General features: G+C 40.2%; 1 protein-coding gene across 1 annotated transcript; it reads left to right on the top strand.

Moving 5' to 3' along the window:
- Positions 1–5,012: 5,012 nt before the first annotated feature.
- Positions 5,013–14,010, top strand: xpc (xeroderma pigmentosum, complementation group C). The gene is made up of 14 exons (XM_007577417.2): positions 5,013–5,330; positions 6,244–6,549; positions 6,696–6,792; positions 7,860–7,944; positions 8,037–8,194; positions 8,402–8,522; positions 8,611–8,700; positions 9,208–10,050; positions 10,668–10,828; positions 11,895–11,976; positions 12,100–12,231; positions 12,775–12,944; positions 13,094–13,187; positions 13,361–14,010. Exons 1-14 carry the CDS (start codon positions 5,219–5,221, stop codon positions 13,691–13,693), a joined length of 2,784 nt encoding a protein of 927 aa, XP_007577479.1. The 5' UTR covers positions 5,013–5,218; the 3' UTR covers positions 13,694–14,010.
- The last annotated feature ends 1,955 nt before the right edge of the window (positions 14,011–15,965 follow it).

Raw genomic sequence — 15,965 nt, 5'->3', positions numbered from 1 at the left:
ACAGGAGAGATCACAAGACGTCGTTCAGTGTGATCCTAAGGACTCGTGCTGTTGGAAATGTGCCTCTAATGGGGGATTTTTAACCTCTTCCCTAATCCTCTGACTCCCTAACATCCCTCCTGTTTGATGATTCGTCATGTGTTTCTCATTTAACCTGCACATTAAAAAAAAAAAAAGTATCTTCTCATCAGCCCCGGGGTTATTCTGTATTTTCCGTTCATCTTTTAGAGGGCAGAGCATCAGCCTGTCTTCCTCTGGAGGTTTCCATGTCCTTCACCTGCTGTCTGTTTCCCACTTCTGTTAGCCTGAGGTGGTTTTTGTTTTCTATTATCACGGTTTCTGTCATCTTGTTTAAAAAAAAAAAAAGGCAATCTTCCCTATTCCCAGTTCACTGTATGGCTTTTTATTCCTATCTGACTGTGCTAATGGCTCATATAGGGATGGAAGCCATGCACTGCGCTGGGAGCAAAGCACACTGGGCCACAAACTCATCTCTTACACCTCTCTCACACACACACACACACACACACACACGCATCCTCACAACATTCACACACTTTCACTCACTGAAGGCAACAAATGCACAGACACGTTCAGACGCCTGTCTCAGAAGAAAAATGTCCTTGCACATGCACTTCACAAATAAACATTTATGCATTTGTTTATGCGTATGCATGCGGTAGTTATGCATATGTATGCTGAGCGCCATTACAAACACTCCGAATGGAAATACCCTGCCCTCCCCGTCCCTCCCTCCCTCCCTCCTCGTCCCATCAGGCCCCTGCTGCAGCGAGTCAGTCTGAAGCTGTCAACTGTATCGGCTGACAGACGGTTCTCTGAAGTGAAGCACGCACATCTGCCACAGCATCCCAACATGTTCGATCCAGATCACAACAGAGATGGATGGAAATGATACTGAGAGGAAGCGGACTGGATTGATTCAGAACAGGGAGGGAGAGACGCGCTTTCAGGGGAACGACGCAGGCTTGTCACCAAAGAATTCATTCTGTCATGCTCTTTTCCAGTTCAAACCACTTTTCTTTTTTTTCTTTTTTTTTTGTTTTGCTTTGTTTTTGCTTTTGTATTTGGAGATCTCTTGGGGATGAAACAATGTTTCAGGTGGGAGAACTTCAGGAGGTGTTTGGTGTGGAGATGATTTTAACCAGAGTTCTTTTTTTTTCTTTTTTTTTTCTTTGCAGCTGTGTTAACAGCCAGATGTCTTCCTGACAGAAACATGCATAGTAACGATGATTTATGCCACGCAATGAAGATGAAGACATATTTATAATATATTTATAATGCAGTTAGGCATAAAACAGATGCGTACTCGGAAACTGAGATGAATATTTATATCAAAGAACAACTGATGAAGACGATTCGTTTTCCCCACTATGAAACATCACAAGAAACAGAAACAATATGAAATCTGGCTCATCTGCTTTCCCTGAACACTGGCTTGATTAGCATGTCTTCACTTGATAGGTTACTCTTATTGACACTTTTCCATATTAAAGTTAAATCTTCAGTAAATGTGATGTATTAGTCCTTTTTGATGTATCTGTTTCATCTCAAACCTTTGCTCTGTCGTCATGATTGTTTTGTGCAAAAAGTTTAGGACAAGATTCACACTAAAGGAGAGACTGCTCCTAAATTCACACCATTGTGCTAAATATTGACTGAGCACTTCACAAAGAGCTGTATCGATATTTTATTTACAGATTTTATTTTGCTTGTACTTGAAGTTTGAACTCCTGATCCAGATGTTTTCATCATGATTATTTGGGGGAGGAATAACACATAAAGCAAAGGGAGGGGAAAAAATGCACCGATTATTTGGCCAGACATCAGCTTTGATTTGGGATCGCCTCCATTGAACACTGAAGTCTGAAATCATTTTCCCATCCAAGAACATATGAAATTAAGAGCAATGAGAGCATGTAGTATTTTTCAATATTTAAAAAAAAAAGTTTTTTTGGGGAAAAGTTACAGACAGAAATGCACTGATCCAGCTTTTATGGGGCCAATATTGATTTTCAGCTTTATTTGGGGTCAGACAAACTGACATATTGATTCTGATTTTGATCAGTTGAGCTTTTTTTCTAACAAAAAAATAAAATAAATAAAAAAAAAAGTGGTTTTGGATCCAAAAGAAAATGACAAAATTTAAAAGACTGTTCAAATTTAGTCTACATTTTAGCATCAGAGCATATGTCTTCGACACATATGTTTTTTTTTGTTGTTGTTTTTTTTGTTTTTTTTTTTCATTAAATTGATTGAAGGGCATCAATTATTGTTGTTGGAAAGATGTGCTTGACCTCAAAGACAAAATGTTTTTTTATTGGAGATGCACTGATTAACGGGTTAGAGATCAGCTCTGATCTCTGATATCAAATGCTAAAAAAATTCTTCCTAGCCAAAAACAATCTCGATTCCATTTTTTTTTTATCTTAAATATATGATTCATAAAACAAAACGTGCTACAAGTGGGTTGATAGAGATAGTAGTTTTAAATCAGATTAAAAAAAATAGAGGAATATCAAAGTATCATGTAGCATGTTCTGCTATGTGTGTGCTGTTTGTGTTGTTTTCTGTTCGCATGGATAAAGTAAAAAGAAAAGAAACACTTCAAATTTTCAATATTTGAATTGCAAATCAGTGATTACAAAAAAAACAAACCGGCTGAAGGAACGATAAGAACATCTATAAAAGTTATCAACTGGTTTTTATTTCAATATAATGAAAGTTTGGGCTAAAATTACACTATCACATTTAATACTAGCCATTTTTATAGATGCCACTTTTCACAAGATTCATGTTATTATAATGTAATCTAGTTAAAAAAAAAATAGTGGTAGCGTTCAGCTCAATAGGTAATAGCTAAATTTCATAGCTGACAGTTGATTTTAATTGCCTTTAATTTGTCTCTCAGCGGGGAAGCTTTTCTGCAGCTGTGCTCATGATTCACTTCTTTATAGTTAAATGCCATAAACGTAAAAATGAACTCCTTGCCTGCGCAGAATCCTATCGTGAGGCTCGCTTTTTATAGAATTCAATGACTGCTCTCAATATGTCACTGAGGGAAATAAATTGAAGATAACACTTAAATATCAAGAGTAGGAGGACTCAGTTTAAGCGCTTCAAAGGTCTTCATGCATGGCAAGCTGATTTATTATGTATTAGACAGGATCTTCTGAGCAGATATCTGTAATTTAGTTTCTTCTTGTCAAAATGAACATTTCAGATCAACCGAAAGTGAAATGTGTTGTCAACAATCCATATTCCTAACGTTTCAGATTTCATTGTTTGTAGGAATTTATATCAGAATGAACATTAAGGATGTCTGGAAAAGAGCTTCAGAGAAAACTCACATTGTTACCATAGTGATAAGTTTTACTATTTGTATCCATAGTGAGGGAAATAACTGCTCCAGATTTCTAAATCCATCATTTTAAGTCTCCATTTGATTTAGTAAAGATATATAGAGAGGCAAACATTGTTTGTACAATGATTAGTTGTATTAACTTGTCAAAAGAGTCTGGTAGCTCTATTCTCTATTTTTTATCACTCTTGCAGCAACAATTAAGTTTAATTGTGACATTTCCTTTAGAAATATATGCAAGTTTCAATTAAACTTTTTTCAGATGTGTGAAAACCATTGAATAGTGTTATGTCTGAAATAACTTTAATTCAATCTGTAGAGACTCACACAGAGAGAGAAACAGCAGTTAGACAATTTTATTGGACCGAGAATTTGGCGCTCGGACACCGGCGGAAGACGTGCGTGCTGAGAATCGCGGCGAGCCTGAATGATCGGCTCGAATGAAGCTCAGGCAGGTCTTCCCCCGGGCCCCGTCACTGGTGGTGGAGCGGAGCTTGGAGAGAGGAGTCTTCAGGGGACCTGGAGGCGTCTGGGAGGCTGGTGGTGGAAACGAGGAGGAGGCGGGTTGAAGCGAGTTCTGTGGTCGCTTCCTCTTTTGAAGGAGCTCTGGCCAGGTGATTGGATCGAGGTAGAGAGGTGGTGCGTCCTGATTGGCTGGGGTGAAGGCGTGGTGATAGGTGATGCCAGAACAGTCTTACAGGTTGAATTTCCGCCTAGGGCTTCACTTCCATGTATGAAGACTGTGAATAAATGGAGCTTGAAGCTTGGTAAACATCAATGGGAATGTTGACAATTTTGATTCAAGGCAGAATGAAAATACTTCCTAGAACCTGGAATCATCAATCAATGGATTGACTTGGAGGAAATATACCATTCATATCTGCAATATCCAAGCTAGTCTTTTAGTGTAAAAACGGTTGGTTAAACTTTTTAAAGCATGTTGCCTCCTGGCAGAGGCAGATTGTGGCTGCTAATGAAGTTGGGATTTCACACATTAACCCAAAGCAACAGAATCGCAGATGTTATGCCTCTGTGGCAAACATAACATTTAGTTCCTGTTTTCAAGCATCTGCATACCAAGAATTAGCCGATTCTATAGTACAAAGTTTTCCTGATTAAATTTAAATGGTTTTGAGAATACTGTAAAATTGCTCATGCTCTGGAGTGAGTGAAAGACATTCATAAATGAACAAAATGAAGGACAAATAAAGAAAGCATGCATTTAAATAATTAAGTAACAAATGAATCTCTGTTGCAGACTTTTAAAACAATAAAATGTCTAAAACTGAATTTTAGACATCTTTTTATTTCAGTTATTGTTAGTAAGAATCTCTTTTCAGTATAGGTGTCTACTGTTGAAAGTATGATTTGATTATATTTAACAACAGCCTTCCATAAGGAAGAAGTTTTTCGTGATAGTTTTATGTAAAATGAGGTGCAACACTGCCGCTTAGTGTTTAAATGAGGCATTACAATTTAATAATTGAATGTATTTAAGATACTTGGTACACATTTATACATTAATTTAAGGGTTAATATAAGCTGGTTCACTATAGAGCTCCCGTGGTTTAGAAGAAGCAAATTAATCTCTTTCTGTAATTTATTTCCAGTGGAACAAAATGACGACTCCAGCGGAAGTGATGTCACGGTCCGGCCCCCAAAACAGCAACCAGGGTCTCTGATGTTATGAAAACTCCTCGATGAAATGTTGAGTAAGTGCCTGCTTCGTCAGCGTTACACAAGACCATGTGGAGAGGTTAGTATCAGCTACTCCAATAGTTGACCAAACAAAACCTCCAGGAAGTAGTCTGGACCGAGAGAAGACACCAGGCGGGTGGCATGGCCAAGCGGAGAAAGTGTGCAGAGACGGAGGCCGATACAAAGAAGCCGAAGCAGGTGCTGAACGCAGAAGACAGAGGAGCAAAGACGAGAAGCAGGAAGAAAGCTCCAGGTATTAAAAGTCGGGGATGCAAATCTGACGTGCTTTTTGTCAGTAGTAGCTGTACCTTTGCAAGGGTTGCTGCTGGCATCCAGAAAACTGCAATAGATATGTAAATCTGTACCCGAGATCATTGTTTCAGCAGCAGAGTGAGTGAATATTATAGGTTAATTTACCTCTAATTGACATCCAAAGTATATTTCCAGTTGTGCAGAACATTGTAACTTTCACATTCATTTTTGCAGGACATGAAGAAAGCACTGAGTTTGTTGTTGCGATTTGATTGTTGTTGTTTTAAATCAAGCCCCCTACTTGTTGTAAATGAACGTTTTAATTTAATCCCTCTTTATTGTGCACATGTATTTTCATGCTGCTGGCATAAGCAGACAGTTTGAGCTTTCAGTGCAGGTGCGTGGATGAATGGTGTGCATGGTTACTGGAGTGGATCTGCTGTCCTACATGCACATCTGTGCTCCACTTCATCAAAACATGATGCACAATGCTTTACTTCAGTACGAAACATGAAAGATTGGAGTTTTATAGTCTAGCTGGTCTGTCCATTGGTTTTATTTTTGTTTTTCTCCCTGGTTTTACGGTTTCACAGCGGTGTTGATCAGATGTTCACACTCTCTCATCGTACACATGGATTTTGTATTCATTTTAGGTTTTTCATGAGCAATTTAAACTCAATTCCATGCAACAAATAATTTTGATACATTTGGAATACAAGTTTCGATCTGTTGCAATATTTTTTGAAGCCACGTTAAGATCCTTTTCAAAAACTTGTGAATTAGGGCCTTAAAAATGGATTAATCCAAAGAGAACAATCACATTTAATGAGCTTATTTGACAATAAATTCAAATGTTTTTATTCTGATTGACACTGTACTTTATTTTTTATTGTAAATTTTTTTGGGGGCGGTAGAAAATGATCCCGCAGAAAAAGAGGAGAAGCTCGAGAGGAAGGTCAACCCCAAACCACGTTGGTCTTCAAAACGTGCAGCGCAGAATAAAACCTCTTCAGCCACCAACACCAGCGCCCACAGTAAAACCAGTAAGTACTTCCAGTCTCCGCCCAAGGAGGAGGTCAACAGTGATGACGACTTTGAGATGCCGACTGCTGCGCCACCCGTAGTTAAGAAGAGCACCAAGAAACCAGAGGAGGAAGAAGAAAAAGAGGAGGAGGAAGAGGATGATAGTGAGGATGAGGATGACTGGGAGGAAATGGAAGGTAAGCGCGGAAATTCAGAGATTTGATGGTGTGAGCTGACGGTTGGAAAGGAATCTGAAAACACTGGGTTTGTTTTTGTGCATGTATGTGTGTGTGTGTGCGTGTGTGTGTGTGTGTGTGTGCGCGTGTGTGTGCGTGTGGATCAGAGCTGGCCGAGCCGCTGGGTCCGGCTGAAACACCAGAACCCGTCCTGCCGTCTCAGCCTGTAGAGATCGAGATCGAGACCGCAGAAGTCAGAAAGCAGTGAGTAGATATTTGCAGGAACGATTAGAAATACTCCAAATATTTTTGCTTTAGTGTTATTTTTAATTATAATTTAGAAAAAAAATATTACAAAGTTGAAATAATAGTTTACACCCCTTTACCTCTCACCCCAAAAACATGCAAGTCGATGGGTTCAAGAGGACACCGCTGTCCTCATGCCGGTTAACGGGCTTTAAAGATGGATGATTTCATGAACTTTGGGTTTTATAGCAGACATGCAGATAATTGCAAAAATATTCTCAGCCCTTGGTCTTTTTCACATCTGATTTTAAAATATGGCCTGCAGTAGACCAAATTAGTGAAATGAACAGTGGAAGGAAAACCATTCACGGTTTTCTGAAGCTTTCATAAACAAAGGTCTGAAAAGTGTGGAGTGCATTTGTATTCAACTCACCACCTCCAAATCAACACTTTGCTGAACCAGTTGGATTTGAGTCTTGCCTTTGACTAGGACATTATAGTACATAAATGAGCTTTGATATGAAACTGTTAATCATATGCATAGCCCTGATTGTATGTGTAGAAGCCTTTTCCTGCTGAAAGGTGAACATGCACAACATAATCAGTCCAGAGGCCACAAATGGAACAAAACATCCAGAAAACTGCAAAAACATTCGAAACACTGAAATCCTTTGAATCAAGGCTAAAACCCACCTGTTTAGAGTAGTAAACAGAACATGGATCAGTATGTTCGATGTGCATTGACTTGATGATTTTGATGATGGCATTGAAACAAAATTAAATGCTTGTTTCATAAATAGTGACACAGATTTTTTTTATTTTTTATGATGTAACAGACTTTGAACTGCCTTGCTGCTGAGATGCGCTGTACCAATAAACTTGGCTTGATTCGACAAACGTCCTCTGGCCTGCGCTTTGTACAGCCCTGCTCTAAATATTCTGAAGTCTCATACATTATTAATGTAAACACAAATGGTTATAGTTCTGGGTTTTTTTAACCTTTATGACAGATATACAAGCTGCAATATCTCCATATTATATGACTGTGAGCTAAAACCAAGTGTTTGTTTCTGACGTTCTGCCAGGAAGAAGAGGCAGGCGGAGTTTGAGACGTACCTCAGGCGAATGATGAAGCGGTTCAAGAAGGACCTCCTGATAGACACACACAAGGTGAAAACACCGCTCCTCTCCTTTGGCCTCGTTTGCCAGCGCGGCGGCGGGGGTGTCCGATCTTCACCGACCTCTGACCTCCGGTGTTTCAGGTCCACCTCCTGTGCCTTCTAGCTAACGGGATGTTCCGCAACAGGCTGTGCAGCGAACCGGACCTGCTGGCTGTCGCTCTGTCTCTGCTGCCCCCGCACTTCTGCACTGTGGCGAGGGAGCGCATTGACCAGAACTACCTCTCTGGACTCCTCAAGTGGTGTGTGTGAATGTGCTGAACTTTGAACGTTTTTTTTTTTTTTTTTTTTTTTTTTTTTGGCTATAAAAAAACCAAACAAACAAAAAAAAAACTCTAAATGTCCTTAAACTCTGCCAACCATGTGAAGGTGGACATTGGAATCCTCAAAGTAGGGTTGAGGATTGTATTTATTTATTTTATCATATTCTACCTTTTTGCCCCTTTTAGGTTTAGAGCGACCTTCACCCTTGACCCCAGTCTTCCCACTGAGGAGCGTCCGGACCCTCAGGCTCTCCTGGAGAGGCGACTGGGAAGCCTCTCAGCCAGAGACCACCAGGAAATGACTCATGTTGGTTTTTTTACCCCCGCCCAATGCAATCCATTAACAATAAATAATAGTTTCAGCATTAATTCCATGTATTTTGTTTTTCCTGCAGCTTTTCCTGTTATTCCTGAGGTCTCTGCAGCTCTTCTGCCGACTGGTTCTCTCTCTGCACCCAGTTCCTTTCAAGCCTCCATCCTCGAAGGTGATAAATAGCCTTTTGCTAACTTCATGTTGATAGACATTTTCTGCTTAGATGATTTCTTGATTCTGCAGGTCAGGCAGTAATCAGACTTGAGTATAGCTATTGATTGTGACCTCCGTCTTTCAAAAGAATACTTAAATTATTGCTTTATTATAGGTTCATTATAGGAGCTACTTCTCAGTGCGAAGCTGGTAAAAACTTAAAGGGTTAAAAGAGGAGCCATGTTGTGGTGACTTTCTGAAGGCAAGGTTTCAGGAAAAAGCAGGAGTTTTTAAAGAGACACAGTCCCAACTTCAAGGTGCTAAATTATGAAATCTGTCATATTTGATAGAGCATTTTGATTAGAAATGACTGTAAAACAGTTGATTGTGCGATTGATTTGAAAACACAAAATCCTGCTCCTTTAATGTCAATGTTAGCTTGATCTGAAACATTTAGGCGTGACAAAAGCCTGGAGAAAGCTTTAGAGGCACAACTGTAATAACCATAAATATCTATTTTTCCCAGTCCAAAGGGCCTAGAACATCAACTGGCGCCCCAGAACGTTGCCAGACGAGCCAGGAAAGCTCCAAGAGCAACTCTCCTGAGACAAAAGTTTCTCCAGGCACCAAGAGACCAGCTCAAGGTGAGAAAGTCAAAGGGAGCAGCGGAGGCAAGAAAGCAAAGAGGAAAAAAATGAAGGAGGAGGAAGAGGAGAAGCCCGTGTTATCTGCAGGCCAGAGACCAAAAAACTCCAAACGCCGCAGCGTCGCCTCAAAGGTCAGCTACAAAGAGGAGAGCAACAGTGAGGAAGAAGAAGAGGAAGCTAGTGACGCCGAGGAATATCAGGAATCCAGCGAGGACGATTTTGAAACCTGCACCAAACGTGCGAGAAAGAAGATGAGGAACGCAACGAGCTCTGAGAAGACCTCAAGAACCCAAGGCACTCGAAAGAGAAGAAGAACCGGCGAGAAAAACGAGGACGGTGAGTGGGAGGAGTGTAAAGAGGAGGATGATGAAGACGAAGGCGCGACGAGCAACAGAGCGAAGAGACGGAGTGGGCAGAGGAAAGACGGACCTGGAGCGGACGAGTGGTTGGAGGTCTACCTGGACAAATCGTCTTCGTGGGTGTGCGTGGACGTGGAGCACGGAGTCGAAGTTCCCCACCTCTGCTCGCAGAACGCCACCGCGCCGCTGACCTACGTGGTGGCGGTGGACGGAGACGGCTTCCTGAAGGACCTGGGCAGGAAGTATGACCCTACCTGGATGACGGCGTCCCGGAAGAGGCGGGTGGATGACGAGTGGTGGGAGGACACCCTGGAGCCGTTCATGGGCCCAGAGGACGAGCGGGACAAAAAGGAGGAGAAGGAGGTATGTCCAAACAGTCATGAAACGCTTCATGAATTATTTTCTCAACCCTTTAGATTTTGTCACTTTTTTAAAAAAAAAATCTTTTAATTATTTGCTTTTTTGTAGTAAATCCAGTGCTTGTAAAACCATTTATCTCTCTTGAACTCCTGCGCTTTGGCTCAAACTGTGATGAGTATTATTGGGATTTTATGTGATGGATCAATACAGATGTGAACAACTGTGAACTGGAATGAAAATGATCCATAGTTTTCCAAAAGGTTTCTACCAATAGAAATCTGAAGTGCATTTGGTATTTCTGTTGAGCCTTTTTAAGTTTGATACCCCTTAAATAACCAACCATAAGCAACCAGTCGCCATCAGAAGTCACCTTGTTAGTAAATGGAGTCTGTTAACGTGTCATATAATCCAATTTTAAATCCAGCTGTTCTTTAAAGACCGGCACTTCAAGAGGTGTGATGTTTCTGCAAATGTTTGGCTAAATTACGTACGATGTGACAAATCAGGTTAATTGTGAATGATCTGAAAGGTTGTGTCAAGGAAAAGAAAATGCACGCTTTATGGCGCTTACTCATAAATAAACTGTGTGTTGTTTTTGATCATTTCACCTCCCTTCCCAGCTCCAGAGCAAGATGCTGAACAAACCTATGCCGACCTCCATAGCGGAGTATAAGAACCATCCTCTGTACGCCTTAAAGAGACATCTGCTGAAGTACGAGGCCCTCTATCCTCCCACAGCCGCTGTGCTCGGATACTGCAGAGGAGAACCGGTGTACTCCAGGTCAGTTCTACCCCTGTCCTCATTGAACTGGTACGCAGATGTTGCACACATTTATACATTTACACTGCGGGGAGATCAGCTGTACTGAGCCAGGAGATGGACATGAGTATTTAAAATGTTCGGTAGCCTGCAGAATCTGTCGTTAGCAGTTTGGAGTTTAATTAGGCTTCCTTTTTTGCATAAAACCAAAAAAACTATTTCTAAACAGGAACAAGCTTGTCAACCAGGGTTCTACTGTAAATATTGCCCTAAAGATGGAAACATGTTTTTCTGTGACCACCTGATGGTGCTGTGTTGTTCTTTAAAGTTGTTCTTCTCCACTTCTCAGTCCACAATTAATGTCATTTTAGTATTGCACCTTTATTAGAAATATACCTTAAAGTTTTCAGTAAGGTGCTTTTACAGAGCAAATAACAATAAAGAGGATATGATTATATTCAGACACACATAGTAGATATTTAAAAGAAAACCATAGGATACACTTTTAAAGACAAATTGGGGTAAAAGAGAAAAATAAAAGCATCTTAGATTTGTTTTAGAAATGCTAATTTTATTTGCATATCTAAAGTCTGATAAAACACGATTACATGTATTTCTCCTTTATCTTTCTTGCTCTGAATAGGTGACCAGACCACAGAGTTCAGGGACTCAAATGGCTTCTTAGACATTGTGGTGCTCTCCCATTTTAAATGTTATAAATTAACAGCTGGTCTTAAAACCTGAATGGTAACCAGTGAACAGAAAGAAGCCTGACAAGCCATGTTTGACTGTAGCAATTGTTTTTCCTTTCTTTACAGAGATATTTTGCTGTTACCTAAAACCTACATAAGTAGACAATAAAAAGAACATTATAAATGCAATTTTTGTTTCCTTCCTCCAACGCAACATTTTGCTCATTTCAGTACCTGTAATAAAATTTCAAACAAGAATAATTCATTTTCTGTCATCGTCAATCATGAGTGACTGCTGGTTCTGGTGGTTTCTGGAGGTTTCGCTTTGCCAGCATGAAAATAATTTTAAAAATGGGGGGGGGGGAAAATAATATTTCTGTCTTCTTCTTTGTTAGAGATTGTGTGCACACCCTCCACTCCAGAGAAACCTGGCTGAAGGAAGCTAGAACCGTCCGACTTGGAGAGGAGCCGTACAAGGTGACACCACAGCTGGATCCTGTTCGAGGGAACCTATAAATGAAAACACGGTTCTACTCCTGCGTTTTAAATGTGTCCGATCGACAACTAGATACAACCTCTTTTTAATGTTCCTGTTATCAGATGGTGAAAGGCTTCTCCAACCGTTCCAGAAAGGCCAGGATGATGTCCGAGATGAAGGACGAGAATGACCTTCCTCTGTTTGGAGAATGGCAGACTGAAGAATACCAGCCGCCAATAGCTGTGGATGGGAAGGTACGTAGCTGCCTCAAGAAGAAACACACAGTTGTGCTCATATGTTTGTAAACCCTGATTTATTTATTTATTTATTTATTAGCAATCTTTTAAAGAACATGAAATTGCAACAAGTGGGAAATTATTGGAAACAACCAAAATTTCCATCATATCTTCAAAGACGATTATTCAAGATGCAAAGAAACACACTTAAAAGTTGGCCGCCTGTTTGCAATACGCCGGGTTGCCAGAAGAAAGCCAATACTAGGCTATAATTCACAGAGACACGTTTACGGGGAAACTTTACTGCCATAAGTCAAGAGCACACATTTTCAATTTGAAAGCTGAGTTTCATTTCTTTGTTCTCAAAACTTGTAATGCTTGCATTCAAAACTTCTGCTCTCTTCCAGTTCCAGCCAATACAATAAAAGTGCTAAACTGTACATCTGTGAAATCCCATCAGCAGTGTGTCCTATCCCATTTAAAGAGGGAAAATTAACAGAGAAACATGCAACATTTTCGGCACCATTCTCTTGTTATGTGCTCCCTCTGTGTCCCGTTCAGGTCCCCCGTAATGATTACGGTAACGTCTACCTGTTTAAAGCCTGTATGATCCCGGTGGGCTGCGTTCACCTGAGGCTGCCCAACCTGCACCGCGTGGCTAAGAAGCTGGACCTGGATGCTGCGCCCGCGGTCACAGGATTCGACTACCACGGAGGATACTCACACGCTGTGTAAGACCCGACGGCTGGTTTACACACACTGCCACAACAGCAGCAGATGCTTGACTTTAAACCTACAAGCTCCGGCTTTACCTTTTTGAATTTCCTCATCGTGTATTTGATCATTTAGTAAATGAATAATTGATTTCTCTCCATTTCAGGACTGATGGTTACATCGTGTGTGAAGAGGATGAGGAGGTCCTCCGAGCTGCCTGGGTGGTGGAGCAGGAGATTCAGAAACGGAAAGAAAAAGAGGTGTGGATCTTTCTGGGGTTTGTTTTTACTGAGTGGACGTTTTGAACTTCAGGTTTCCCACAAGGTCGGAACGAGTCTGGAAGAGTCTGGGTGTCGGTTATTCCTCTGCGTAAATGTTTGATCCGACTGTCCATTTGAACGTCTAAACTTCTTTCTTTCTTTCTGCCGCCCAGAAAAAAGAGAAGAGAGCGATCGCCAGCTGGACCCTGCTGGTGAAGGGACTCCTGATCAGAGAGAGGCTGAAGCAGCGCTACAGCCAGAAGAGCCAGAGCCTGGGGAGCATCGCTCCCGGAGAGGAAGCCGGAGGTTTCTCCTCCGATGAGGACGGGGTCGAAGTTGATCCTCCCGCAGCCAAAACGGCATCTGAGACTCTGGCGCTGTCCTGGCCCCAAAACAGACAAGCAGAGGAGGATGCAGGTCCAGGCAAACAGAAGAAGAAGAAGACGACGACAAGGCGAGAGAAGAAGGGTCAAGAGAAACATTTATTTCCTTTTGAGAAAGTTTAAAGCTAGAAACCAAACATCAACGGTTTTCCTTTTTGGTAAAAAAAAAAAAAAAAGTGAATCAACAAAGCACTAAACTGAACACTTCCATCATTTTCTTGCTTTGGTAGCAGGATGTAACGCTTCTCAGGAGCTGATGCCACAAATTTTAGCAAGACTGAACAAAAAGATTAGGCGAAGAAAGGAGAGGAATGCTTCTTCCAGCTGTGATGCTTTTTTGTATTTGCTTGTTCACTTTGCAATAGTCTTACATTTGGAGCCAGCAGGAATCCTCTTGTTAACAACCTTTCTGTAGAGAAAACAAACACAGTATGAATGTTTTTTAAAAAAAGAAAAAAGTGTCCTTCAGGTTAAGGTGTGAAAATCATCACACTGCTGCTGGGTTAGAGGTGGCTGGTAGGTTTAGCATTTACTGCCTCTGTTGGTGAAGATGTGCGCAATACATTGCACATTATGTTTTATTGCAGCAGTATAATCTCACACTAAAGTATTTTCAGCATTTATAGAGATCTTTTACCTCCCGCATCGTTTTTTTTCTCGCTGTGCACAGCATCAAGATAAACCTGCGTCCTCCACCAAGTTGTTGTTTTAAACTTTTTAATCGCATCTCTGTAGATATTGAAAAGTTCCAATAAGCATTTATTTTTTTCGTGTGGCCATTTCCTGACTTGTTGATCAACACACATATCTACCTTACTTGAATGTCTTTTTGTTTTTCCCCATTTTGAAGAGAAGAAAAGAGAAACGGCCCTCTGTGTCGCATTATATTTATACCCCAGGTTGTCATGGTTTGCTTGTGCTTCTGAATAATGTTATTTTAAATGAATTGTTAGAGATGTTAAATGTTGGATTGTATGCCCCTCCCTCTCCCCCCACTGAATCAGCTAACAGGTTTAATTTTTCAGTGTGAGATTATACTCCTGTGGCGTTAAAGGAATTTACTTCATGGCTTTTTAAACGCAATTTTCCCAATAATTGTAGAATTTGCGGCCGTCGATAATGTGCTGAAGATAATTACAGTGGTTGGTTGAATTGAATTGCTGGCTGTCTGCTGATCCACCAGTTGTTTGTTCTTTTTTCACGCTCTATATAAATGAATCTGCAACAAAAACAAGACAGTGGAAATTCAGGGAGGACCAAAAGTCCTGCTGTGTTTATTTAACATCCAATTGTACAGATTTGTCCATTTTAACGCAATCACAGTGGCATTTAGCATTGATGTGAATCGGTTTTGGTTTGTTAGGTGGAAAAGCACTTGATGATCAAAGAGCAGGCTGAGTCCTAGAGTTCAGGATGTCCTTCTCCTATTGAAAATGTCCTCTTGCTTATGTGCTCCATTCTTTCAAGGAAATTTTATTTTCATACAGATTCCTTTGTGCCACTTTCCACATTTGTCTTTGTATCTTTTGTCACTTTTTCTCAACTTTAATTTCTCCAATATTTTTGTACACGAGGTGACGGAAGCTGTTATGAAACTAGTAATGTGTTTTTCTATGAAAAGTATTTTTGTAAGAAATGTTATGAGTAAAAAGCAAAATAACCAAAAGAATTGATGAAGTCTCTTTTTTCCCCCAAGCATTTACAAGACAAATAGAGTTATCAAGTTTTAAACCTCTAAGCAAAGGGCAGATCTGAGATCATTTGACTTGAAGCTAAACCCTCTTGTGCAAACTGAACAAGAATATTGATTAGATCAGGCATCATAGATGGAATATTTACTGCATCTTTTCAATTGACACAAAGTCCTCTTTTATTCTATTACTTTATTCTTAATGCATTGATATAGTTGCAATTAACATTAAAATGTTCCTAGATACATGCTAATTGACCAACTTTGAGTAATTTTTATGATCTTAAGATAAACTGAAGCAGGATTACAAATAATAATCTGCAAATAGTATCCTGAAGTCTGTTATTGTTTCTTGGTTCTCACACTTTTCTTGATGTCCATATGTTGTGGTTTTATCTGTGTGTTTCTTCAAAGTTTCTTTATCAGGGGAGGCTGATTGGGAGGCATTTGTGTACAGTGAACTGACGGTTCCAGTACTTTCTGGTGAATTTTGCAGCTGATTCATTTATTAAAATAAATTAAGTACTCATGTAGTGAATGTGAATATGAGGAACTTTAAATCTACACTTTAAACTTAGATTTGAATCTTCAATGTCTGGCTTCAATTTTTCTTTTTCTTTTTTTACCCATTTTGTCAAGTTACAACTACAACACTCAATGCATTTTAGTAGCATTGAAAAGTGGAAGGAAAACTATTCTTGTTCT

Source organism: Poecilia formosa, unplaced genomic scaffold (assembly GCF_000485575.1).
Source record: "Poecilia formosa unplaced genomic scaffold, Poecilia_formosa-5.1.2 Scaffold440, whole genome shotgun sequence".
NCBI classification, from domain to species: Eukaryota; Metazoa; Chordata; class Actinopteri; order Cyprinodontiformes; family Poeciliidae; genus Poecilia; species Poecilia formosa.
The sequence above is the reverse complement of the archived record's forward strand: the minus strand, read 5'-3'. Positions and strand labels throughout refer to the sequence as shown.